The 26113-nt window shown below is 40.8% G+C and overlaps 2 protein-coding genes across 3 annotated transcripts in view; both read right to left on the minus strand.

Moving 5' to 3' along the window:
- The window catches only part of slc6a9 (solute carrier family 6 member 9), a 90283-nt gene extending 74127 nt beyond the window's left edge, over positions 1-16156 (minus strand). For both annotated transcript variants that reach the window (XM_029704854.1, XM_029704849.1), the window contains exon 1: positions 15848-16156. In XM_029704854.1, the coding sequence (XP_029560714.1) occupies positions 15848-15850 (3 nt within the window). In that variant the 5' untranslated portion in view covers positions 15851-16156. The remainder of the gene's footprint in view (positions 1-15847) is intronic.
- Positions 16157-22818: 6662 nt separating this feature from the next.
- klf17 (Kruppel like factor 17) lies at positions 22819-25593 on the minus strand. Its single transcript, XM_029704859.1, has 3 exons — positions 25364-25593; positions 23829-24861; positions 22819-23678 (listed from the first exon to the last, which is right to left on the minus strand). Exons 1-3 carry the CDS (start codon positions 25448-25450, stop codon positions 23503-23505), a joined length of 1296 nt encoding a protein of 431 aa, XP_029560719.1. The 5' UTR covers positions 25451-25593; the 3' UTR covers positions 22819-23502.
- Between the last annotated feature and the right edge of the window lie 520 nt (positions 25594-26113).

Below are 26113 nucleotides of genomic sequence, written 5' to 3' on the forward strand. Positions count from 1 at the left end.
TAGCTGTTCGGCTCTAGCCATTTAAAAACAATAATATATTCTAACAATGGTATCAATATTGGCTTTGGTTAGGATTAGCCTATAGAAGAATGAGTGAAGTATGCATGCCGGTGTCTGCCATCACCTCAAACAGATGTATTAAGTGGGCAGGTTTTAAAACTCACTTGACCCTTGTCCTATAGCCTCTTCATAGCCAATTTTAGACTAAGTGGTATAGTTGAATTCAGCAAATCCCATTACTCTTATCCTAAGCAATGGCGGGAAAAGCAGTAATGACAATCTGCTATGGTATGATTGGCCTCCTCCTACTGTCTCTGTAGCTACATGATACTAAACCTCCTCCCATGCCCTCCACCCACCGCCCCATAGATAGCACTGGGGCTCACACTACAGATCCTCACTGCTGTTTGTTGGGCTAGGGCTAAATATGGCATTAACTTCTGAGAGAGTTCACTAAAACTAAATCCAAACCAGCTAAGTGTGAAATTGGGAAAGACATTCTAGATCCACTTTAAAAGTTATTTTTGTAGTAATTACTGGAATTATTATCAGTTGTGTTGTTTTGCTTCTCCTTTATATCCCCTCTGTTATGTCTGAGTGGGTAAGAGGACTTCACCAGAGACAGATATAAGCCTAGACCTAGTGTCAGTTTTGTGGTATAGTGGAGATGTACAAAGTATTGGATTTCACTATTCTGGAGTTTCTGGTTTATGCTAAGGATGAGTGACATCCAACTGGTGTCTGAATATGATGCAAGTTACTCACTGGACTTGAGAAACATCAATGAACATCTATAAACATTGTGGTCTGGCTGTAATACAGCAAAGCAGCTTCTCGTTGGATTTTTCACTTTTCACTGGATGAAAACGCTAAGCCAAACTCTACTCAAGTACACCTGACTATAACAGAAAAAGTTCAAAATACACCACTTTGCACTGGGTGGGAAGGAAACATTTTAGAATTTATTTCTGTGGTAAAACAAAGTATGAAAAACATGTAATGTTTAATTTCATGTTACTCAACAAATAAAATGGGTTACATAAACAAGATGGAAATGTCTGTTTCAGGCCCTGTGGGGTGGGGCGATTGAATGACCTATTGTTGAATTAACCTGTCTGAGCTAGGGGGCAGTATTTTCACGGCCGGATGAAAAACGTACCCAATTTAAACAGGTTACTACTCTGGCCCAGAAACTAGAATATTAGTAGATTTGGATAGAAAACATTCTGAAGTTTCTAAAACTGTTTGAATGGTGTCTGTGAGTATAACAGAACTCATATGGCAGGCAAAAACCTGAGAAAATTCCAAGCAGGAAGTGGAAAGTCTGAGAATTGTAGTTCTTCTTTTGATTCTCTATCGAAACCACTGTGTCTGTGGGGAACGTTGCACTTCCTAAGGCTTCCATTGGCTGTCTAAAGCCTTCAGAAAGTGGTTTGAGCATTGTCCTGTCACTGGGCAGATAATAGGAGCTCAGTTTCTGAGTGGACTGCCTGGCAACAAAGGGATTGGATATGCTCGGTCCCGCGAGCCCGCCCTCCTTCTTTTTCTTCTTGAATGAATATGTTATTGTCCGGTTGGAATATTATCGCAATTTTACGTTAAAAATACCATAAAGATTGATTTTAAACAGCGTTTGACATGCTTCTGAATACGGTAATGGAACATTTTGACTTTTCGTCTCTCGTTCCGCGCTCGCGCGTTATGCCTTTGGATAAGTGATCTGTACGCACGAACAAAACGGAGGTATTTGTACATAAATATGGATTATTTCAAACAAAAACAACATTTCTTGTGTAGCAGTCCTGGGAGTGCATTCTGACGAAGACCAGCAAAGGTAAGAGCATATTTCTAATACTAATTCTGAGTTTAGGTTGCTCCGAACTTGGCGGGTGTCTGAATAGCTCGCCGTGATGGCTGAGCTATGTACTCAGAATATTGAAAAATTAGCTTTCTCTGTAAAGCTATTTTAAAATCTGACACAGCGGTTGCATCCAGGGGTAGTCTATAATTCTTAAAATAATTGTTATATATTTTGTCAACGTTTATGATGAGTATTTTTGTAAATTGATGTGCACATTCACCGGACGTTTTGGTGGGAATACATTTTCTGAACATCACGCCCCAATGTAAAATGCCGTTTTTGGATATAAATATGAACTTTATCGAACAAAACATACATGTATTGTGTAACATAATGTCCTAGGAGTGTCATCTGATGAAGATCGTCAAAGGTTAGTGCTTCATTTAGCTGTGTTTTGGGTTTTATTGACACATGCCCTTGCTTGGAAAATGGCTGTGTGATTATTTTTGTCTATGTACTCTCCTAACATAATCTAATGTTTTGCTTTCGCTGTAAAGCTTTTTTGAAATCGGACAATGTGGTTAGATTAACGAGAAGTTTATCTTTAAAATGGTGTAAAATAGTTGTATGTTTGAGAAAGTTGAATTATGACATTTTGTTGTTTTTGAATTTTCCGCCCTGATATTTCACCGGCTGTGTCCCGCAGGTCTGGCGTCCCACCTAGCCCATAGAAGTTAACAGTGATGATATATGTGACTAATTTCAAGAAGAAGCTAGGCGTATGTCACATGTCACTAGTTCACAGGATAGGTATTTGAAGATCATTTTTTTGTATAAATTCCTTCTGGAACCTGTGAACTTTCATGTGCCTTAATAACAAACTTTTATGCCATCTGTAAATACGAATAAAATTGTTAAAATTACGAACCTAGTTGGTTTTGCAACAGAAAAAGTGAGGAACCTTCCTGCTAGCCATGATTGGCTGAGATAATGGATGGGCTGGACATGCCAAGAGATTAGTTTGGATCGGTCTGCCATGTAGCACACTTCTGTCTATAACATGAGCTGCTCAGTATGTGTAGATAATCATTGCTACTGTGGCTATTTTGAAAGATATAATTGTTGCTACTGCTCTCAACAACATTGCTGCCCTGAATTTAGAAGGAGCTATCTACAAAGATCAGTGGGAAAATGTTGTGATGACTACTTTCTGCACACGGTCAGTGTGAACCGGAGTGACTTGACACAACGGGCCAAACAAGCTGTAGCTAGCTACAAACAAAATGGAAAAGACACGCTGCCGTGAAGTGTTCATCCATGTATACGGGTAAGGGGAAAGGGGGGTGGGTACCTAGTCAGTTGTCCAACTGAATGTATTCAACTGAAATGTGTCTTCACCCAACCCCTCTGAATCAGAGAGGTGCAGGGGCTGCCTTAATCGAAATCCACGTCTTCGGTAAGAGTCTATCTAAACGTTTTGATGTAATACGTTTCTAATGCTGTTTTCTTTGCAAGTTAAAGTGTGCTGTTAGATAACTAGCGAACGTTAGCTTGCTGGCTGACATTAAGTGTATAATCTGTGTAGTAATATTATTCGTATCTCAGCAATCCATTTGCATCGCTAGTTATAGCCAAACGTTAGCTAGCTAGCTAACATTAAACCTAGTTGGTTAGCTTTAGGTACCTACAGATTAATACTACAGCGTTTTATGCATGGTGGCTATCTATGACAAACCGTTTATACTGTAGCTATGGGTTGGGATTATGGTTCATTGTTTAGCTAGCTTCATGTCTAAACAAAAGACTCTACCTCGCCAGATGATTACATGACCCATAGCCAGATGTGTCTGGGGCTGATTACGGCCATTTATTGTATTTCATGAAATATGTACATGTCTAGACAATAGGGACCCATCCCCTAGATGTGGCTGAGGGGTGGTTATAACATTTCTTTCACATTACCCATCAATTTAGACAAGTGTGTCTTGGTAAGCATCACCTTATAATGATAAAATATTTATAAAATATTTTTATCTGGACACTTTCTATTTTTGATATTGTTACTATGCAAGTAACCATTTCACTGTACCGTTTAAACCTTCTGTATCCTGTGCATCTGACAAATAAACTTTGATTTTCTTTGATATAGTGTGTGTTTACCAGAGATGGTAAATGTGATGAACAACATGATCTGCACCAAAGTCAGATTAGGATATAGGCCAAAGACTTACGTAAACTCACCCCATTCCGTACAAATGTGCGCAACCGCGACATTCAAACGAGGCTACAAAGAAAAGTAATGGGACTGTAGTGACTGTATTTACTTCAAAATCTGGGGTGTGAACTACGTTTCTATTCAAGCGTTGATCGACATGGTAATGGCTTTATAGTATTGGAGAAAAGTAGAAATAACTGACCCTCCGTTACATCGTGACGTGTCATGCCGTAACGTACAGCACGCATAAAGCAACTATTTCTGTCTTACAATCTCTCTCCACCAGGAGTAGCACATTTCTCATCGTTTAAAAACAAGAAATGGACAGTGACGGGGGTAAAGGGGGATACCTAGTCATTTTTTGCGTCGTCACTGTAAGCGATCATGACTTTCAAAGCCTCTGTTTACTTCTGAAGATCACTTTAGCACCGCCCTAAAAACCCGATTCAAATTCGACACAAACCTTCAAATAGGTATGTAAAGACACATTATATAAACTCTTTATAGTTTTCTATTTACATTTTAGAGGCGATAAGGTGATAAGTTGGACAGATCGAGTGAAAAAAAGCCGTTTTCCCACACATCTCCTCTCCTTCTCACTATCACGCATTAGTTTCGCTTCCCCACCCACCATTTTTAAAAAGACCCGAAGGAGCTCATTGCCTTCTTGAATTATGCAGAAACGGGCAGCGTGGAGGTCATGTCATTAATTTTGTTGAAAAGGGGAGAAATTGTGCTTTACAATGGTATTGACATTACAGTTGATCTGGAAGTTTTACATTTTTGGGGCACTAAAATAAGGTCAATTGTACGGACCAAGGCGATGTACAAAAGTGAGTGAGTTTACATTAGATAAAGTGTATTTCTAGCTGGAGTTTTTCCTTATTGTATGCTACTACCTTTACCACTTTTAGTCTTAATGTTTGGTTGTTTACTACACTACCTTACTCACTCTGTTTAGCACATGACCTGACGTGAATCCTTGAAGAGATGGGTGGGGCTAAGGCTATATATGCTAATGAGTGCAAACGGGGAAAATAATATTTCAAAGACAGGCAGTCCAGCTCATAAAGTTATTCATATAATTAGGAGATACCATGTCATTTTTGGTAAGTTTGTACATTTACATGTGAATGTGAACAAGAGACATTGTGCAAATGAACAGTCAAGGCTCTGGAGCAGCATGTGTGGGGTCTGGAGTTGCTAGGGCAACAGGCCTTCCTGCTCTGCTTGGAGAAGATAGAGGAGGAAACGGCCCGAGAGCGGAGAGAAGAAAAAATGCAAGGAAATCAAAATATATCAGTGGCAGCTGTACAAATAACTCATCCAAAGGCTTTGACTTCTCAAACACTTAGATAACTAGCAAATTAAACTTGGGGGTCGCGTTAACGTAGAATTATTTATTTTTCACACAAGAAAAAAAGATACAACACATAAGTACTGGATCTTGCTGCGTTTTGTAAACGCAGATCTAAAATGCTTCTTATTGTAATTTCTGCTCGGCATCACAAATTTTGTACTTCAGTTGCACTTCTCCACTCGAATAAGAATTCACGAACTGAGAGTGCTGTGACTGATGTGAAGCTACTATTCTCGGGTTAGCTAGCATACTTTTCTCTGGTAAAATGCAAGATTAACTTTAAGAAAAACATTAGGGAATTTAGCTTGCTACATTTTTTCTATGATCAACAGAAATATGATGGCCATGCATAGTTTTTGCAAAAAATATATTGCGTTTTCATTGTAAGCTCATTTAGCCTACTTGTGTGGCTGCCAGCCAAATAGCATTGCACTTCTTTTGTCATATGATGAAAATGAAGCTATTTTATGCCAAATGTGTTGCACTAGTGTATTTTCTGTGAAGAAAAACTATATTTGCACGTCCCTGATCACTCTATGGAAGCAAAAAAATATATAGATATTTATTTTTTTTACACCCTTTTTCTCCCCAATTTCGTGATTACGATGTCAAATCGCTGCAACTCCCCAACGGGCTCGGGAGAGGTGAAGGTCGGGTCATGCATCCTCCGAAACATGACCCGCCAAACCAGAAAAAAAACGTAATCTATCTACACAAAATACCTCATAATGACAAAGCAAAAACAGGTTATTAGAGATTTTTGCAAATGTATTAACATTTTTAAACCGAAATATCACATTTACATAAGTATTCAGAGTCTTTACTCAATACTTTGTTGAAGCACTTTGACAGCCTCGAGTCGTCTTGGGTATGACGCTACAAGCTTGACACATCTGTATATGGGGAGTTTCTCCCATTCTTCTCTGCAGATTCTCTCAAGCTCTGTCTAACATCTCCAGAGATGTTAGATCGGGTTCAAGTCCGGGCTCTGGCTGGGCCACTCAAGGACATTCAGAAACTTGTCCCAAAGCCACTCATGCATTGTCTTGGCTGTGTGCTTAGAGTCATTGTCCTGTTGGAAGGTGAACCTTCGCCCCAGTCTGAAGTCCTGAGCGCTCTGGAGCAGGTTTTCATCAAGGATCTCTCTGTACTTTGCTCCATTCATCTTTCTCTCAATCCTGACATCCCCACAGCATGATGCTGCCACCACCATGCTTCATCATAGGGATGGTGCCAGGTTTCCTCCAGACATGACTCTTGGCATTCAGGCCAAAGAGTTCAATCTTGGTTTCATCAGACCAAACTCCAAGCAGGTTGTCATGTGCCTTTTACCGAGGAGAGGCTTCTGTCTGGCCACTCTACCATAAAGGCCTGATTGGTGGAGTGCTGCAGAGATGGTTGTCCTTCTGGACGGTTCTCCCATCTCCACAAAAGAACTATGGAGCTCTGTCAGAGTGACCATCGGGTTCTTGATCACCTTCCCGACCAAGACTCTTCTCCCCCGATTGCTCAGTTTGGCCGGGCGGCCAGCTCTAGGAAGAGTCTTGGTGGTTCCAAACTTCTTCCATTTAAGAATCATCATCGGCAGACTCAATAGCCTTGGTTTCTCAAATGATTGCCTCGCCTGGTTCACTAACTACTTCTCTGATAGAGTTCAACGTGTCAAATCGGATGGCCTGTTGTCCGGGCCTCTGGTAGTCTCTATGGGGGTGCCACAGGGTTCAATTCTTGGGCTAACTCTTTTCAATGTATACATCAATGATGTCGCTCTTGCTGCAGGTGAGTCTCTGATCCACCTCTACGCAGACGACACCATTCAGTATACTTCTGGCCCTTCTTTGGACACTGTGTTAACAACCCTCCAGACGAGCTTCAATGCCATACAACTCTCCTTCCGTGGCCTCCAACTGCTCTTAAATACAAGTAAAACTAAATGCATGCTCTTCAACCAATCGCTGCCCGCACCTGCCCGCCCGTCCAGCATCACTACTCTGGACAGTTCTTACTTAGAATATGTGGACAACTACAAATACCTAGGTGTCTGGTTAGACTGTAAGCTCTTCTTCCAGACTCACATCAAACATCTCCAATCCAAAGTTAAATCTAGAATTGGCTTCCTATTTCACAACAAAGCATCCTTCACTCATGCTGCCAAACATACCCTCGTAAAACTGACCATCCTACCAATCCTCGACTTCGGCGATGTCATTTACAAAATAGCCTCCAATACCCTATTCAATAAACTGGATGCAGTCTATCACAGTGCCATCCGTTTTGTCACCAAAGCCCCATATACTACCCACCACTGCGACCTGTACGCTCTCGTTGGCTGGCCCTCGCTTCATACTCGTCGCCAAACCCACTGGCTCCAGGTCATCTACAAGACCCTGCTAGGTAAAGTCCCCCCTTATCTCAGCTCACTGGTCACCGTAGCAGCACCCACCTGTAGCACGCGCTCCAGCAGGTATATCTCTCTGGTCACCCCCAAAGCCAATTCCTCCTTTGGCCGTCTCTCCTTCCAGTTCTCTGCTGCCAATGACTGGAACGAACTACAAAAATCTCTGAAACTGGAAACACTTATCTCCCTCACTAGCTTTAAGCACCAACTGTCAGAGCAGCTCACAGATCACTGCACCTGTACATAGCCCATCTATAATTTAGCCCAAACAACTACCTCTTCCCCTACTGTATTTATTTATTTATTTATTTTGCTCCTTTGCACCCCATTATTTATATTTCTACTTTGCACTTTCTTCCACTACAAATCTACCATTCCAGTGTTTTACTTGCTATATTCTATTTACTTTGCCGCCATGGACTTTTTTGCCTTTACCTCCCTTATCTCACCTCATTTGCTCACATTGTATATATACTTATTTTTATACTGTATTATTGACTGTATGTTTGTTTTACTCCATGTGTAACTCTGTGTTGTTGTATGTGTCGAACTGCTTTGCTTTATCTTGGACAGGTCACAATTGTAAATTGGAACTTGTTCTCAACTTGCCTACCTGGTTAAATAAAGGTTAAATAAATAAATAAATAAATAAAGAATAACGGAGGACACCGTATTCTTGGGGAACTTCAATGCTGCAGAAAAAATGTTGTACCCTTTCCCAGATCTGTGCCTCGACACAATCCTGTCTCGGAGCTCACGGACAATTTCTTCGATCTCATGGCATGGTTTTAGCTCTGACATGCACTGTGAACTGTAGGACCTTATATAGACAGGCGTGTGCCTTTCCACATCATGTCCAATCAATTGAATTTACCACAGATGGACTCCAATCAAGTTGTAGAAACATCTCAACAATGATCAATGGAAACAGGATGCACCTGAACTCCATTTCGAGCCTCATAGCAAAGGGTCTAAACACTTAAGTAAATAAGGTATTTTTATTTATTTAAATTTGCAAAAAAATCTAAAAACCTGTTTTGCTTTGTCATTATGGGGTATTGTGTGTAGATTGACGTGAAAAACATTTTATTTAATCTATTTTAGAATAATGCTGTAATATAAAAAAATGTGGGAAAAGGGAAGGGGTCTGAATACTTTCCGAATGCTACGGCATATGCAGGTATCTTCGCTAGCAAACTAGCGAGCCAGCTAACGTTAGTTATTTAGCCTACTAACGTTAGCCATTAGCCTAGCCAGCCCAGCCAATCAGCACAGCTATGGTTGGCATGCTTGAGCCCAAATACTGAAGAGCGGTTAGAACACAACTAACACAACTAAAACATAACTGCAGATCAAATGAGCAGAGACTTAGAGACTGATGGCTGAGGCCCAATCAGGGACAATCAGGGAAAATCCAATATCTATGCAGTGCCTTAGACCACTGCGCCACTCGGCCACTCACTAAATTACTAAATTAAGTCTTTGACCACATTGTGTTGTTACTTTGGTGAATAAAAACGAATGCATCTTACCCTTTAAGCAAAAGTTTGAGTTACGCACATCAAGTAGGTCCCCCCACATGGTAATACCTATAGAGAACCTATTAAATTACTAGAGGGCCAATGTCATAATCATAAAATTCCAGAATTTGGCAAAATGGCAGCCATGTTGGTCAAGGAAAATCCAAAACCAGTCTAATTGGAATGAATGGCAATAGTGGCATACTGTAGGTGATGACTTTCCTGCCTTTACTTATGCAGGAAAATTAAAGTAAGGCATGTGGTGTATCAAAAAATGTGTAATAGAAATGCTATCACCCCAAAATATTGTTGTGTAATTATAAATACAGTTTATACAGGTTTTATACACATTTTCTGTACAAATAGCCTCTAAAATATATGTAAACAGACCATAAATGTCTCAGATTTTGTTTTCTTGGAAAGCTACTGTATGAGTGCTATTATATGATACAACAGAAACCGTGGATTGATGGCAGCATTCACGCAAAACTGAAAGCGCGAACCACTGCTTTTATTCAGGGCAGGTGACCGGAAACATGACCGAATACAAACAGTGTAGCTTTTCCCTCCGCAGGGCAATCAAACAAGCTAAGCGTCAGTATAGAGACAAAGTAGAGTCGCAATTCGACGGCTCAGAGAGGTATGTGGCAGGGTCTACAGTCAATCACAAACTACAAAAGGAAAACCAGCCCCGTCGCGGACCACTATGTCTTGCTCCCAGACATACTAAACAACTTCTTTGCTCGCTTTGAGGACAATACAGTGCCACTGACACGGCCCGCTACCAAAACCTGCGGGCTCTCCTTCACTGCAGCCAACGTGAGTAAAACATTTAAACATGTTAACCCTCGCAAGGCTGCCGGCCCAGACGGAATCCCCAGCCGCGTCCTCAGAGCATGTGCAGACCAGCTGGCTGGTGTGTTTAGGGACATATTCAATCAATCCTTATCCCAGTCTGCTGTTCCCACATGCTTCAAGAGGGCCACCATTGTTCCTGTTCCCAAGAAAGCTAAGGTAACTGAGCTAAATGACTATCGCCCCGTAGAACTCACTTCCGTCATCATGAAGTGCTTTGAGAGACTAGTCAAGGACCATATCACCTCCACCCTACCTGACACCCTAGACCCACTCCAATTTGCTTACCGCCCCAATCGCAATCACACTGCACACTGCCCTAACCCATCTGGACAAGAGGAATACCTATGTAAGAATGCTGTTCATCGACTACAGCTCAGCATTTAACCCCATAGTACCCTCCAAACTCGTCATTAAGCTCGAGACCCTGGGTCTCGACCCCGCCCTGTGCAACTGGGTCCTGGACTTCCTGACGGGCCGCCCCCAGGTGGTGAGGGTAGGTAACAACATCTCCACCCCGCTGATCCTCAACACTGGGGCCCCACAAGGGTGCGTTCTCAGCCCTCACCTGTACTCCCTGTTCATCCATGACTGCGTGGCCATGCATGCCTCCAACTCAATCATCAAGTTTGCAGACGACACTAAAGTGGTAGACTTGATTACCAACAACGACGAGACGGCCTACAGGAAGGAGGTGAGGGCCCTCGGAGTGTGGTGTCAGGAAAATAACCTCACACTCAACGTCAACAAAACAAAGGAGATGATCGTGGACTTCAGGAAACAGCAGAGCGAGCAGCCCCCTATCCACATCGACGGGACAGTAGTGGAGAAGGTGGAAAGTTTTAAGTTCCTCGGCGTACACATCACGGACAAACTGAAATGGTCCATCCACACAGACAGCGTGGTGAAGAAGGTGCAGCAGCTCCTCTTCAACCTCAGGAGGCTGAAGAAATTTGGTTTGTCACCAAAATCACTCACAAACTTTTATAGATGCACAATCGAGAGCATCCTGTCGGGCTATATCACTGCCTGGTATTGCAACTGCTCCACCCACAACCGTTAGGCTCTCCAGAGGGTAGTGAGGTCTACACAACGCATCACCGGGGGCAAACTACCTGCCCTCCAGGACACCTACACCACCCGATGTCACATGAAGGCCAAAAAGATCATCAAGGACAACAACTACCCGAGCCACTGCCTGTTCAGCCCGCTATCATCCAGAAGGCGAGGTCAGTACAGGCGCATCAAAGCGGGGACCGAGAGACTGAAAAACAGCTTCTATCTCAAGGCCATCAGACTGTTAAACAGCCATCACTAACATTGAGTGGCTGCTGCCAACATACTGACTCATCTCTAGCCACTTTAATAATGAAAAAATGTATGTAATAAATGTATCACTAGCCACTTTAAACAATGCCACTTTATATAATGTTTACATACCCTACTTTACTCATCTCATATGTATATACTGTACTCTATACCATCTACTGCATCTTGCCTATGCCGTTCGGCCATCGCTCATTCATATATTTTTATTTTTATGTACATATTCTCATTCATGCCTTTACACTTGTGTGTATAAGGTAGTTGTTGTGAAATTGTTAGGTTAGATTACTTGTGAGATATTACTGCATGGTCGGAACTAGAAGCACAAGCATTTCGCTACATTCGCATTAACTAACCATGTGTATGTGACAAATCAAATTTGATTTGATCAGTCTAAGTCCTATCATCAACTGATTTGAGCCAGTGTATGACTAGGGATTGACTGCATTGTTTGAATGGAATGTTGGCATATTCACAGTTAATTAGAAAAAGTTATGGAATCATTCCTCTAAAACAGGCTGGTTATTCTAATGTTTGACTTTCAGTCTGATGAGGGTATACTTTCATACCAGCATGAATGACATGCTAAACAAGAAATACATTTTCTTGCTAAACAAGAAAGACATTTTACATTTTGAGGCAGAAAAACATGGATGTTGGCCTATATAAAAAATACATGGTATCTGCTACTACTCATAATATTGCATGCCTGGCATTCTGAGATGCCCTCTCATACCAGTCTGGTTAGTTGTGAGATATGCACTGTTAACACCATCCCAAAAACAACAATAAAATATTTGGGCGCAAAAGCACACATTGGATACGGCAGTCTCCCTTCAGTTTAATTATAAAGCTTTGGGAAATTTCCATTAGGGCTTACAGTGTGTCCGTCTCTCACCCATCCCTCATCTTGGGCGTCTTCCTACAATGCAGTAGTGAGTGTCACGGAGACACTCTCCTCATTCACACACTGTGATAAGTGAAATGTAGGCTACTCAATAGGTCTAGGCTACACGCTGTATTCGGATTCATTTCATGGTTTTTATTTAGTGCATTGTCGAGTTTTAATGTGGCCTTATGTAAGAGTAGACTACTTGTGTCGTAGCATAACTAGTGGCACAATCCAAATTATCTGATAAAAATTAGGCCTACTACAAATGTCTTTGATTTAGGCCTATATCAACAATGTTTATGTAACAGGTCTTCAGCATAGTGTAGCGTAAGGTTTAAAGGCAGTGTAGCACTTACAGTGCCTTCAGAAAGTATTAATTTGACACTTGATTTCGTCCCACATACCCGAGAGAGGTTAACACTTTTTTGGTTACTACATGATTCCATATGGGTTATTTCAACGTTTTGATGTCTTCACTATTATTCTTCTACAATGTAGAAAATAGTAAAAATAACGAAACTCCCTTGAATGAGTAGGTGTGTCCAAACTTTTGACTGGTACTGTACGTCAGCATAAATACGAATTAAATGCAAAATATTAGCTTACATCAGCTCCAGAAAGTTGAGTTCTGGAGACAGAAACTACAAAACATGTAGCTAAACTCTGGGTAGTGGAAGCAGGCTATTTCTGTCAGAGGAATGTCTTCAGAATGCCAGTGCAGGGCCAGCTGGCCAATGGTATCAGTTCACATTCTATGCACCTGGTCAAGACTTTCTCCACAACAGTGGTGTTTAGGCCCCGACCTAGGCCCTACATGCTAGTACAGTATGTATGTAAACCATTTAATGTCAACGTTTTCCTGCCAGCCTCCCCTCAGAGGATATAAACTCCTACAATGTGTGGATATTAGGCCTACTAGCTTTCAAACAATGGACAAATAAGCATAACATAAGCATAAAAGAGGTCAAATTCTTCCTAATGTGTCTTAACAGTAGGCTATAACAACAATAATAAATGCCATTTAGCAGACAATTTAATCCAATGCAACTTCCAGTCATGCGTGCATACATTTTGTTACATTTGGGTGATCCTGGGAATCGATCCTGGCCTTACAAGCGCCATGCTCTACCAACTGAGCTACAGAGGTACAATATTGTATAACATTTCCACTTAAGAAGACAATAATTTAGTTGAGCTAGTCCTAACTCATAGCTAAGTGGGAGAAACGAGACATGACAACTAGGTGGGAACTGATAGGACACCTACCGTACAGTGTTGATGTACAGTGTCTTTTTTTGTTGTTGAAATATGCATTAAATCCCATGTATTATTATTACCTTATTATTATTATTATTTTATTATGCTACTGCAAGGAAACAAAATAATGAATGAATGTCTTCCGAGTTCTATGACTGAACTGGAACAACATTAATATTGAAGCCAGGACTTTGACATCTTTAATGGTCATTTGTGGCAGTTTGGCAAAGGACTGTTATTAGAGAATACTTTAGAAAATAAACCTAGCTGATAATTAATAGATCTACGCAAAACTAACATTTAGATACAGATCTTTGTGATGGATGCATTCTGTATGTTGTGTGAGAGGTTGCTGAAGGACTTATTGTAAGTGATGAGGAATGTATACATTTTTTTACTAAAATAAAATAAAACACAAACCATAGTTAGGTTAGACCTGTCAATTTTCTACGGTGAAGTTTGACAAAGTATTATTGTAGAGTATTTTTGGCATTTGGAAACAAGGTGGCATTTAGGGTGAATATTTAAATGAAAGAAACCTACATGAAGGAAACATTCACAAGCCATAACAGTGGGCTAGTTAAAGTACCTGTACCTGTTCATTTCCAAAGGTAAAGTGTGATCAAGTATTTTGGGAATTTGGAAAATAAACCTCATAGTATTCATTCCAATCCAGTTCATAGTGTTGTAGTGGTTTCCGTCTAAACTGTTGAAATATCATCCATTCTTTCTTTTTTGAACGTTGACAAAGTTCACAAAAACATTTGCTGTGTTATTTTTTCTTTAGAAAAGTAACTAGTGCTATAAAACACCATCACATTTACAATGGCAACATTGACCTCTGGGGGTAGCACCACTTCACAGCAGCAGCGCAGAAGAAATAGGCCTATTGAAAAATCACACTGCTAATAAATGATAATAACAGTCACAAACTAAAATATGTTTGGGACATTTGAAAATGTTCACAAGACATTTTAGCTAGCTATTTTGGTTGTGATAAAAGTTAGGCGACAAAGAGCAGACCCTAGAATTGGGTGTGAGAGAGGCCCTGCTGTGAAGGTGAGGGGGGCTGGGTTGCATACAGGCATGTATGGTAGAGCTACTATTGACATAGGCTATTTCCCAGCTTTTTCACACGCATTAGAGTGAGTATGGATATAGACAAAAACCCTGACAAAAACCATAAAGATTACTGTCACTATAGATAATAAATTACACTAAATTACACATTAAATTGGGGGAGATTCACAAATATCCATGGGGGTTCCAGGTGTTTAGTTAAAGCTACAGTCTAATATGTTCTGCTGTCCCATGGTCATGTCAACAAATGAAATTATACTAATTTAAATGATAACCCAAGATCTCAGACTGTATTACTCCATTGTTGTTTTTTTTTCTGTCAGTTGAGTGTTTGTAAAGAAACAAGCTCCAAAATATGTCTAATAAAACTAAGGCTCAAACCTTTCATCTCTACATTAGAATATATCTATGAATTAGAGAGTGACGATGATGAGCATGGCCACGCTATTTCCCTAGGCTTGACCCAGACCAATTCCTCAGGTTACCAAACAGTGTCATGTTGTTGAAATGGCAGAATGTGCCTTTAAAATGTTTGTAGACTTCTTGAACTAACTTTTTGAGAAATGTTCAACGTTGCACAGTGACTTCCTCTGATGAAGCCCTGACATCATGTAATGGTTGCTCAAGATTCTCTCAGCGACAAAACCCACAGAAGCACAACAACCAGGAAAGTAACGTTAGCTGACACACCGCCACGTAATGTTACATTTGGTGTTGCATTTTGTATCAGTAACTAAGACACCACTGTATCTTCAGTTCATTCATTCAAAAATAGACTTAGCTAGCAAGTGAATAGTTGGAGATAAAGTCACTTGAGTTTTCGTTGAACAGGGACACAACGTAATGGGCAAGCGTTGAAACGTCGGTATCACATCATTGTTAAACAAATATGTATCATTCTCTGAGTAAACAACTAACGTTAGATAGCAAGCTAATTTCAAGTATCTTCAGGAAAGCCAATATTGAAGCATTAACATATTTATAGCATCCAGACATGGCAAGCCTACTAGCCCTTGTCTTTACTGTGGGCTAATAAGGTTGATTGACGCCTCTATTCAAACTACTGAATGTGGCAAAACAACTAGCTAGCTATAACAATGTATGAACATCTTATTTGAATGGTTTGTGTCATTGATAGCTTACCATAGCGTGGTGTCGTGAACATATGGTGGCTAAATATCAATGTAGAATTTTCGGAGTTTCATCACCTTGTCTTGAGCCTTCCTCTTCTTTCAAAATATGCCCCACCTTTTACTAACATCATTTCAATAATTGCTCCGTCTATAATTTCAGTCTTGAGTGATGAGCAGCAGCGCGTGCATTAATCCATTCGCCACAGTTTGATCCAGTATCCACTACAAATGATGAACTGGAACCGAGAGATTGAGAAACAGCTTTTATCTCCAGGCCACCAGACTGTTAAACACTAGCTGACCTCCGCCCAGTACCCTGCCCTGAACCTTAGTCACTGTTACTAGCAGGCTACCACCTAGTACCCTGCCCTGAACCTTAGTCACTGTTACTAGCAGTCTACCACCTAGTACCCTGCCCTGAACCTTAGTCACTGTTACTAGCAGGCTACCACCCGATACTCTACCATGCACCTTAGAGACTGTCGGCCGATGTACATAGTCATTGAGCATTAGTCACTTAATAATGTTTACATACTGTTTCACTCACTTTATATGTATATACTGTTTTCTAGTCATGGCTCATCCTATATAATTTATTTTCTTATTTTTCTGGATTTTTCGCGGCCACTAAACTTTGATTTGATTATGAATAATGACAATGATAAGAGATACTATCGTTCATGAATATTACACTGATAGGTCATGTAGCTTGCCTGACATGCTTTTGGAACAGGCTTGCGTGCACATGCTGAAGAGAATGTGAAAGCTCCTTTGTGTGAAATCAGGTGGCTAGAAACAGCAAAACGTACTATGTAGTAGTAGGCTACTATGCATTGTAATTGAACCACCATTTGTCATGGAATGATGTACGAGAATGACATTCGCAGGCTAAAAAGACGGTGGAGAGAGACAGGTGCCAAGTGAGCACAGTCCAACTGTCACATGAAAAGACATTGAAATTTGGTCTGTCCACCCTGGCCTTGATTTCAACGTCAACAGACGTAATTTTGTAGTCTGGACCGGCTTTGATTTCAGCATCCACAGATGTCCAGTACAGTACAGTAGAGCAGCAGTAGAGTAAAGTACAGTATAATGTATTTTATTGTACTATACTGTACTTTACTATACTTCACTGTACTATTCTCTACTGTACTCTACTGAACTAAACTCTACTGTGCTCTACTGTATTTTTGGATATAAAGAGGGACTTTATCGAACAAAACAAACATTTATTGTGTAACAGGGAGTCTTGTGAGTGCAACCATACGAAGATCATCAAAGGTAAGTGATTCATTGTATTGCTATTTCTGACTTTTGTTGACTAATCTACTTGCCTGGTAACTGTATGTAATGTTTTGTGTGCTGGGCGCTGTCCTCAGATAATCGCATGGTATGCTTTCGCTGTAAAGCCTTTTTTGAAATCTGACACAGCGGCTGGATTAACAAGAAGTTAAGCTTTATTTTGATGTATAACACATATATTTTCAAGAATGTTAAATATTTGAATTTAGTATTGTTGAATTTTGCGCTCTGCAATTTCACTGGATGTTGGCCAGGTGGGACGCTACCATCCCAGGTACCCATAAGAAGTTAAAGGCCCAGTGTCGTCCCCAAAAATATGTCCCTGTGTTTTATATATAGTTCCAACACTATGAGGTTAGAATAATCCTGTGAAATTGTGAAAATTATAATAATGCCATTTTAGCGTAAGAGCTGTTTGAAAAGACCACATTCAATTTCAGCCCATTTGGTGGGATGGAGTTTTGACCAGGTTGACTAGGTTGTAAATTAGCAAATAGACCAACAAGAAAGTGAGTTCCAAAACTCACTGACAATAACAGCTAGTTTTCAGTTTCCCCCTCCCCACTCAAAACACTCCCTGACAGTCCTAGCAAAATTCTTGCTTGAGAAATTGATCTTTGCTAAGAAGCATTTATTATTATTTTTTGACAATTTTAATTGAAAACAATCACAGTAAGGTACTTAATTGTTACCCAGAAAGGATTTGATATTTGACCTTACATTTTAATAAAAAACTGTTGAATGTGATATAATGCCTTCTTCATTGACATAGATATACACTACCGTTCAAAAGTTTGAGGTCACTAAGAAATGTCCTTGTTTTTGAAAGAAACATCAAATTGATCAGAAAGACAGTGTAGACATTGTTAATGTTGTAAATGACTATTGTAGCAGGAAACGGCAGATTTTTTATGGAATATCTACATTGGCAAACAGAGGCCCATTATCAGCAACCATCACTCCTGTGTTCCAATGGCACGTTGTGTTAGCTAATCCAAGTTTATTGTTTTAAAAGGCTAATTAATCATTAGAAAACCCTTTTGCAATTATGTTGGCACAGCTGAAAACATGTTGTCCTGATTAAAGAAGCAATCAAACTGGCCTTCTTTAGACTAGTTGAGTATCTGGATTATCAGCAGTTGTTGAGTATCTGGATTATCAGCAGTTGTGGGTTCGAATACAGGCTCAAAATAGCCAGAAACAAATAACTTTCTTCTGAAACTTGTCAGTCTATTCTTGTTCTGAGAAATGAAGGCAATCCCATGTGAGAAATTGCCAAGAAACTGAAGATCTCGTACAATGCTGTGTACTACTCCCTTCACAGAACAGCGCAAACTGGCTCTAACCAAAATAGAAAGAGGAGTGGGAGGTGGGCCCCGGTGCACAACTGAGCAAGAGGACAAGTACATTAGAGTGTCTAGTTTGAGAAACAGATGCCTCACAAGTCCTCAACTGGCAGCTTCATTAAATAGTACCCGCAAAACACCAGTGTCAACGTCAACAGTGAAGAGGCTACTCCGGGATGCTGGCCGGGTGGCACCCCTACATGCAGCAGCGCTCATTGGACTCCCTTTGTTGATTGCCCCGTCTATAACTGTCTGCTCCCCGTTTGTTCCCTGTGTCTGCATTAATGTCGTTATTTGTTCTTGTCCAAACGCTGTCCTGTTCCATGTCATGTCCGTTGATAATTAAATGTTCACTCCCTGTACCTGCTTCTCGTCTCTACCAGCATCAACACTTACATAGTCTTTTACTATGATATCAAAAACAGTATTCCTCAGCTACAGTAGTTTACTGACCACTCAGAGTAGAATAACTAAAATATTTTCCATTTGGATTCAATCCCATGTGTAATAAACATATTATTGAAGTATGTAAATATAAAAGGGAAAATGTGAATGTCATTGGGTTGCCTGGTCAGAGCTGTACCCACCTCACTGGTTAGTTTAGCTTCTGACCTAGTGCGGAGTTGACCCAGCTCAAGATTCCTCTGTTACGTAAACAAATGAAACCATAACAGGGCCTCCATGACAACAAGCCACAACCCCAAACAGTGTACATTGCCTTCGGAAAGTATTCAGACCCCTTGACTTCTTCCACATTTTGTTACATTACAGACTTATTCTAAAATTGATTAAATAAATAAAAAATCCTCAGCAATCTACACACAGTACCCCACAATGACAAAACAAAAAACAGGTTACATTTTTTTTAGCAAATGTATTAAAAATAAAAACAGAAATACCTTATTTACATAAGTATTCAGACCCTTTCCTATGAGACTCAAAATTGAGCTCAGGTGCATCCTGTTTCCATTGATCATCCATGAGATGTTTCTACAACTTGATTAGAGTCCACCTGTGGTAAATTAAACTGATTGAACAGATGTAAAAAGGCACACATCTGTCTATATAAGGTCCCACAGTTCACAGAGCATGTCAGAGCAAAAACCATGCCATGAGGTCGAAGGAATTGTCCGTAGAGCTCTCTGAGACAGGATTGTGTCGAGGCACAGATCTGGGGAAGGGTACCATAACATTTTATGCAGCATTGAAGGTCCCCAAGAACACAGTGACCTCCATCATTCTTAAATGGAAGAAATTTGGAACCACCAAGACTCTTCCTAGAGCTGGCCGCCCGGCCAAACTGAGCAATCGGGGGGAAAGGGCCTTGGTCAGGGAGGTGACCAAGAACCTGATGGTGACTCTGAGAGAGCTCTAGAGTTCCTCTGCGGAGATGGGAGAACCTTTCAGAAGGACAACCATCTCTGCAGCACTCAACCAATCAGGCCTTTATGGTAGAGTGGGCAGACGGAAGCCACTCCTTAGTAAAAGGCACATGACAGCCTGCTTGGAGTTTGTGAAAAGGCACCTAAAGACTCTCAGGCCATGAGAAACAAGATTCTCTGGTCTGATGAAACCAAGATTGAACTCTTTGGCCTGAATGCCAAGCGTCACGTTAAGAAGAATCATGGCACCATCCCTACGGTGAAGCATGGCGGTGGCAGCATCATGCTGTGGGGATGTTTTTCAGCGCAGGTACTGGGAGGACCGAGGCAAAGATGAACAGAGCAGAGTACAGAGAAATCCTTGATGAAAACCTGCTTCAGAGAGCTCGGACCTCAGACTGGGGTGAAGGTTCACCTTCCAACAGGACAATGACCCTAAGCACACAGCCAAGACAAAGCAGGAGTGGCTTTGGGACAAGTCTCTGAATGTCCTTGAGTGACCCAGAGCCTGGACTTGAACCCGATCTAACATCTCTGGAGAGACCTGAAAATAGCTGTGCAGCAACGATCCCCTTCCAACCTGACATAGCTTGAAATGATCTGCAGAGAAGAATGTGAGAAACTCCCCGAATACAGGTGTGCCAAGCTTGTAGGGTCATACCCAAGAAGACTCAAGGCTATAATCGCTGCCAATGGTGCTTCAACAAAGTACTGAGTAAAGGGTCTGAATATTTAAATATGTAAATGTTATATTTTCGTTTTTTAATTTTTAATAAATTAGCAAAAATGTCTGAACCTGTTTTTCTTTGTCATTAGGGGGTATTGTGCGTAGATTGATGAGGAAAAAATATTGAATTGATTTTAGAATAAGGCTGTAACGCAGGGGTGGGCAACCGTTTTGGCTCGAGGGCCACATTGGGATTTTGAAATTCAACGGAGGGCCGCATGTTTTAGGGGACCAATTGTCTGCGCCACTCGGCCTCCCGAGTGGATTGCAGTGCTTGAGGCGTCACTACAGACCCTGGTTCAATCCTAGGCTGTGTCACAGCTGGCCATGACTGGGAGACCCATGAGGCGGTGCACAATTGGCCCAGCGTCATCCGGGTTAGGAGTGGGTTTGGCAGGCCGAGATTTCCTTGTCCCATCGCACTCTAGTGACTCCTGTGGCAGGAGGAAACACCAGGTGTAGTGTTTCCTCTTACACATTGGTGCAGCTGGCTTCTGGGTTAACCAGGCATTGTGTCAAGAAGCAGTGTGGCTTTGCTGGGTCGTGTTTCAGAGGACGCACGGCTCTCGGCCTTCACCTCTCCCGAGTACGGGAGTTGCAGCGATGGGACAAGACTGTAACTACCAATTGGATACCACGAAATTGGTATCTCGCGGGCCGGATTGAAGTGCCCAGCGAGCCGTACTTTGCCCTCCCTTGCTGTAACAAAATGTGGAAAAAGTCAAGGGGTCTGAATATTTTCCGAAGTCACTGTATATTCATGAGTTAAAATCTGCCGTCGCTTTGACTGTGTCAATACATGGCTTCTAGAAGATTTATGTTATTACTGTAAAATGAGAAGTATTGTGTTTTAACACTTATGACCATATGTCTACCTCAACTTTTTGACACAGTTATTGAATGGTACAGTCAACTGTCCAAAAAGGATAAGATATAGTTAGGCCTATATTTGGGGGACGTTAAATTATTATACACATCCTTATTCCCTGCAACCTTAAGAGTAATAGACAAGCAACCCAGTTACCCAGTCACTTAGGATGCCTATCTGTTGGAAGGGAAGGGACACAGCTAAAGTAAACATTGTATTCCCCACACTATGCTAAGTAAAATCCAGGTTGAACCACCCATATTTCAGACAGAGTTGTATTATTCAGCTCAATGTAGGCCACATAGCAGGCAAGGGGCGGAGGAAATGTTACGTTGACACAGAAGTCCCAATTGACTTAAGACACACGCCACCTTGTTTGGGATCAGAGTTTAGAATACCTACAACATACAATTCTAGTTCCACATATGGACCAGAAACACTTTTGAACTTTAGCCCATTCATATGTGGAGGTAATGGGAAGTAAAATGAAAAATGAGACCACATTATACTTGCAATATTATTACAATGTGGATCAACAGTTTTGGTAAGGACTGCCTTGTCAGGAAATGTGTTTGTGTTTAGATTAGTGTATTAGTTAATGTAATTTTGGAGATTAAGGTGAACAAAGATAATACTTTTCTTGAATACAAAGACCAAGGAAGGAGTAATATTCTTGCTTTGACTTGGCTCGAGTGAATTCTGGTGTTACAGCTTGGTTACATCAGTGCAATGGTACAAGACTGCCCTCATGAGGTAGATGATAGAATTGACAACATACTTCACTTTTAAGTGCCTAATAAATGCAAGTCGGTCAAATGAACAGGAGAGGGCGACAATCGCCATCTGTACAGCCAACCATGATAGTGACACCCAATATCCACCTTATTACAGTGTATTACTGTAAATATAGGCCTAACTATTGCTATGACATCTCTTCAGTTTGGCTTTGAAATAATTAAATTACATTGGCGGGTGAGAAGTAGGGAAGTATCCAACCTATAGTTCTTAAAATCACTGTGCTCAGAACTTGTGCTGCGTAGACTAAAGTTAAAACTTCAATGCAGTGTACTTTATGGGGCGTCATAAAATGCCTGCTAATTGTCTGTGAAGGTGTGTAAATAATATAATTTTAGATCTACAGTATACTATGGGCCATGTTCAGTAGTATGTCCTTAGGCTTGTCTTAGGAAGCTTCAATAAAAGTGTTGCCTGTCACTATAACAAAGGGGACGTCAGAACTCATCCTAGACCCAGTGTTATAAAAATGTATGCCCTTTATGAGAGTGTTTCGATTTCTTGGCCAGACCTTTGTTGGATACTGTAATCTTAACACTATTCATGTCAAACGAAAAATTAAAACAATTATTAATTTCCATTTTATTTTCATAAAACACAGAGCTCTTGTAACACTTTGTCTTTATGATTTTACAAAACTATATTGCACTTACAGAGTTGATAATATTTTCCCAGAGCTTCAAGTATTTCTAGTACAGTTTTGGGAGAATATTTCCTTACAACTTTAGCATCATTTTGTATACATTGAAAGGCAGTGTTGAGTACCTGATTTAATTAAGAGCACTTTGAGAAGCATAATAAGCCTACGCATTCAAACAATTAAATAGAAAAAAAACATTTGTTTTGAAATGCACACCATTTTATTGTAAAAACTACAGAAAACCATTGAAAGTGTGTTGATTCTTGTAAACAGCAACAAAGTATCAAAGTTATGCAGTAGGCGTAAGTGATAGAAAACAAAATGTCCCTTTACATGTAGGCATATGTACAAAAAATATTGGGTAGGCTACAGCCAGCCCTTGTTCAGTGTTTTATTTCAAAAGCCAAAATAGCAACCATCAGCAGTCATCAACACTCAATAATTTAAATGTAAGAGTAAGCAAGAAAGGCTCTCCTTTTCCTTAAATATTGTACTACCATCATTTAGAAGAGAATGATAGTATGTACAAGCATTTACATGTCATGTCCGGTCTATCGCCATGATAGAAAAATAGAACGTTCAAAGTCAGATCCAACTGTCTCTGTTTACATGTGCCTCTTCATGTGCAGTGCGAGGTGATCTGAGCGCGAGAAGGCCCTCTCACACAGGTGGCACTGGAAAGGCCTCTGACCGGTGTGCTTTCTATAGTGACGAGTCAGCTCGTCAGACCTCGCAAATTTCCAACCACAGCCTTCCCAATTGCAATGGTATGGTTTCTCACCTGTGGATTACAAGGACAATACAGTTAGATTTTCGTGCATAATAGGCTAGTGTCTATGTCATTTTTTTGGGGGGGGGGGGGGAATTGCAGATAGATTCCAACAAAACAGAAGAACATATAGGTTATATAGTAAATTAAATGTGTAATTACCTGTGTGTGTTCGCATGTGAGCCTTTAGATGGGAACTCTTGGTGTAGGTCTTCCCACATCCAGGGAATTCACAGCTGTGAGTCGCTGTGCGCTTTCTCGCCCAAGACCGGCGTCCCCGTTTGGGTTTGCTATCTTCTGGTGCGTAGAACTCCAAAAGTGGCGATGATGGTGGGGTCAATATCACCCCCGGCATGGACGGGTGGTGCACCCGCATGGGCTCCCTGAACATCCTGTACTGTCCATGATACTGTAGCGCACCTTGGTGATGCATGTACTGCGGTGGATATGGCTCATACTGTTGCGGGTGTGCCATGTTAGTATGCTGATGAGAGTTCATCTCTGCCAAGTGACAGTCTTTGCTCCCCATCCCATCTCGGGACACACTCTGTTGCATGCCATGAGGTGCAAACCCCTGAACAGCAAGTTGATGGTGCGCGAACTCTGTGTGCAGGGAACGCATGTGTTTCTCATCATACATGTGTCCTATGAAGTCACCTGCCATCATGCACGACTGCTCAGTGTTTTCTGTCTTTATTTTGTATCCCATGGGATGAGAGTTGGTCACTTGTAAGTGGACTGGAGTGGCAGTGGCTATATTCAAGGCACGCAGTTCAGTGTACTCCCGCCTGTCAGTGGCAGGCTGCTTCAGCCTGTAGTCTAGCAGAGTGTCGCTCTGATAGTTCATCTCTGGGGTTAGCAGCTCGGCTACCAGACTGTGCCCAGGACTTGTGTTGAAGTTATAGCTGCCGTAAGCATTGGGTGTGAGCTGAGAACCGTCGCTGTCATGCCCCGTGCTGCAGCTTTCCGGCGACTCAGGCAGTGAGTATGAGCACGACTGTTGAGATGAGTTGTTATTGGTTCCACTTTCAGATCCAATGGTGTTGGATAAAATGAACTCTAAATCCAAGAATTTCCCCAGGTCATCTTCATCTCTGGTCACTGCAGGTGATTCAACGATACTGAGCTCCACTTCAATCTGGGATCTCAAGTCATCACCTGTTGTGCTGGTATTGCAACCATCCACTTTCCAGTCCTATAATGTAAATAAAACGACATTGTCATTTAAATATGGTTTCAGTCAAGAACCTCTTTCCAAAACAGTTGTGGGTTTTTCTTTGTGTAGCCTATATAGGCTATACCCACTGGGCACAGACGTCAGTTTTGATTTACCTTTGTTTGAGTCAACTAACATGAAATCAACTAAAATCAACCAAAAATGTCACCATGTATTTGGATTTAGGTTAAAAGTTGGGGATAATTACGAAATTTCCTTAGGTTGATTACTTTTTTCAAATCCAATCAGTTTTCCACGCTGATTCAAAGTCATCACATTGCATTTTTTGGGTTGAAATAACGTGGAAACAACGTTAAACCAGTTTTTGCCCAGTGGGTATATTTGTCTCGTGCAAATACAATGGCTAAATAAACAAAAGAAAAGCAAGCATTATAATTAAAATTGCACACTATGCTATCAACTTTGTATTTTCAGCTAGTTTCTGTTGAAGAAATTACATCGGGGAAAGAAGTACACTTACATGGACAATTGCAGACTGTCTTTCCTCCATCGTCTTACTGCTGGAAAACGTAATAATCGACGGCAGCATCGCATCAGCGAGAGCCATTATAAAATGTTATTTTACTTCACCTTTTACACCTGTCCAAATTCAGTAAGGCAAACGAAGCTGAAATATTTACCCCAAAACATCTAACGCTATGTAGCAATCCAAGTCTAACCAAACGATATAAGCCCTGATGACTGTAGTGGCCGCCAGTTATAGCCCCGTCCTGGACAGACTTTGTGGGCGTGTCAGAAGTCGTTTCACCTGTTGACCAATAGGGTGAAGTGTTGAGGTAGACTTTACTACGATGTTACATGCCACCATGCCTATGTATGAGAAATGCATTATTTTAAAATCTTACAAAATATCTAAATCTCGTATTTACAACAGCCATAGCATGTTTGCCTTAATTAAATAATCAAAAGGTTGTATGGGGCATATAACAGTTTACATTTCAGTAAGTTTTACTTTGCAGAGAAAGCTGATTTTGGATTTTAGAAAAGCCAAGTTGAATTTGTTATTATCATTTGTGAAGTCTATAGTTGTGCAATTACATTCATTGCAAGTCTATTACCCTCTGATTTCAATCAAATTATTAATCAATAATAATAACCATGTATTCACATTATTCTTGTAAAATGTTTTTCTATATATATAAATATAAAGGAGATGTGTTCTACATGTATATTTATTCATAGTTATTTGAATCCTTGTCCTCTGTGCTTT

Source organism: Salmo trutta, chromosome 21, assembly GCF_901001165.1.
Source record: "Salmo trutta chromosome 21, fSalTru1.1, whole genome shotgun sequence".
NCBI classification, from domain to species: domain Eukaryota; kingdom Metazoa; phylum Chordata; class Actinopteri; order Salmoniformes; family Salmonidae; genus Salmo; species Salmo trutta.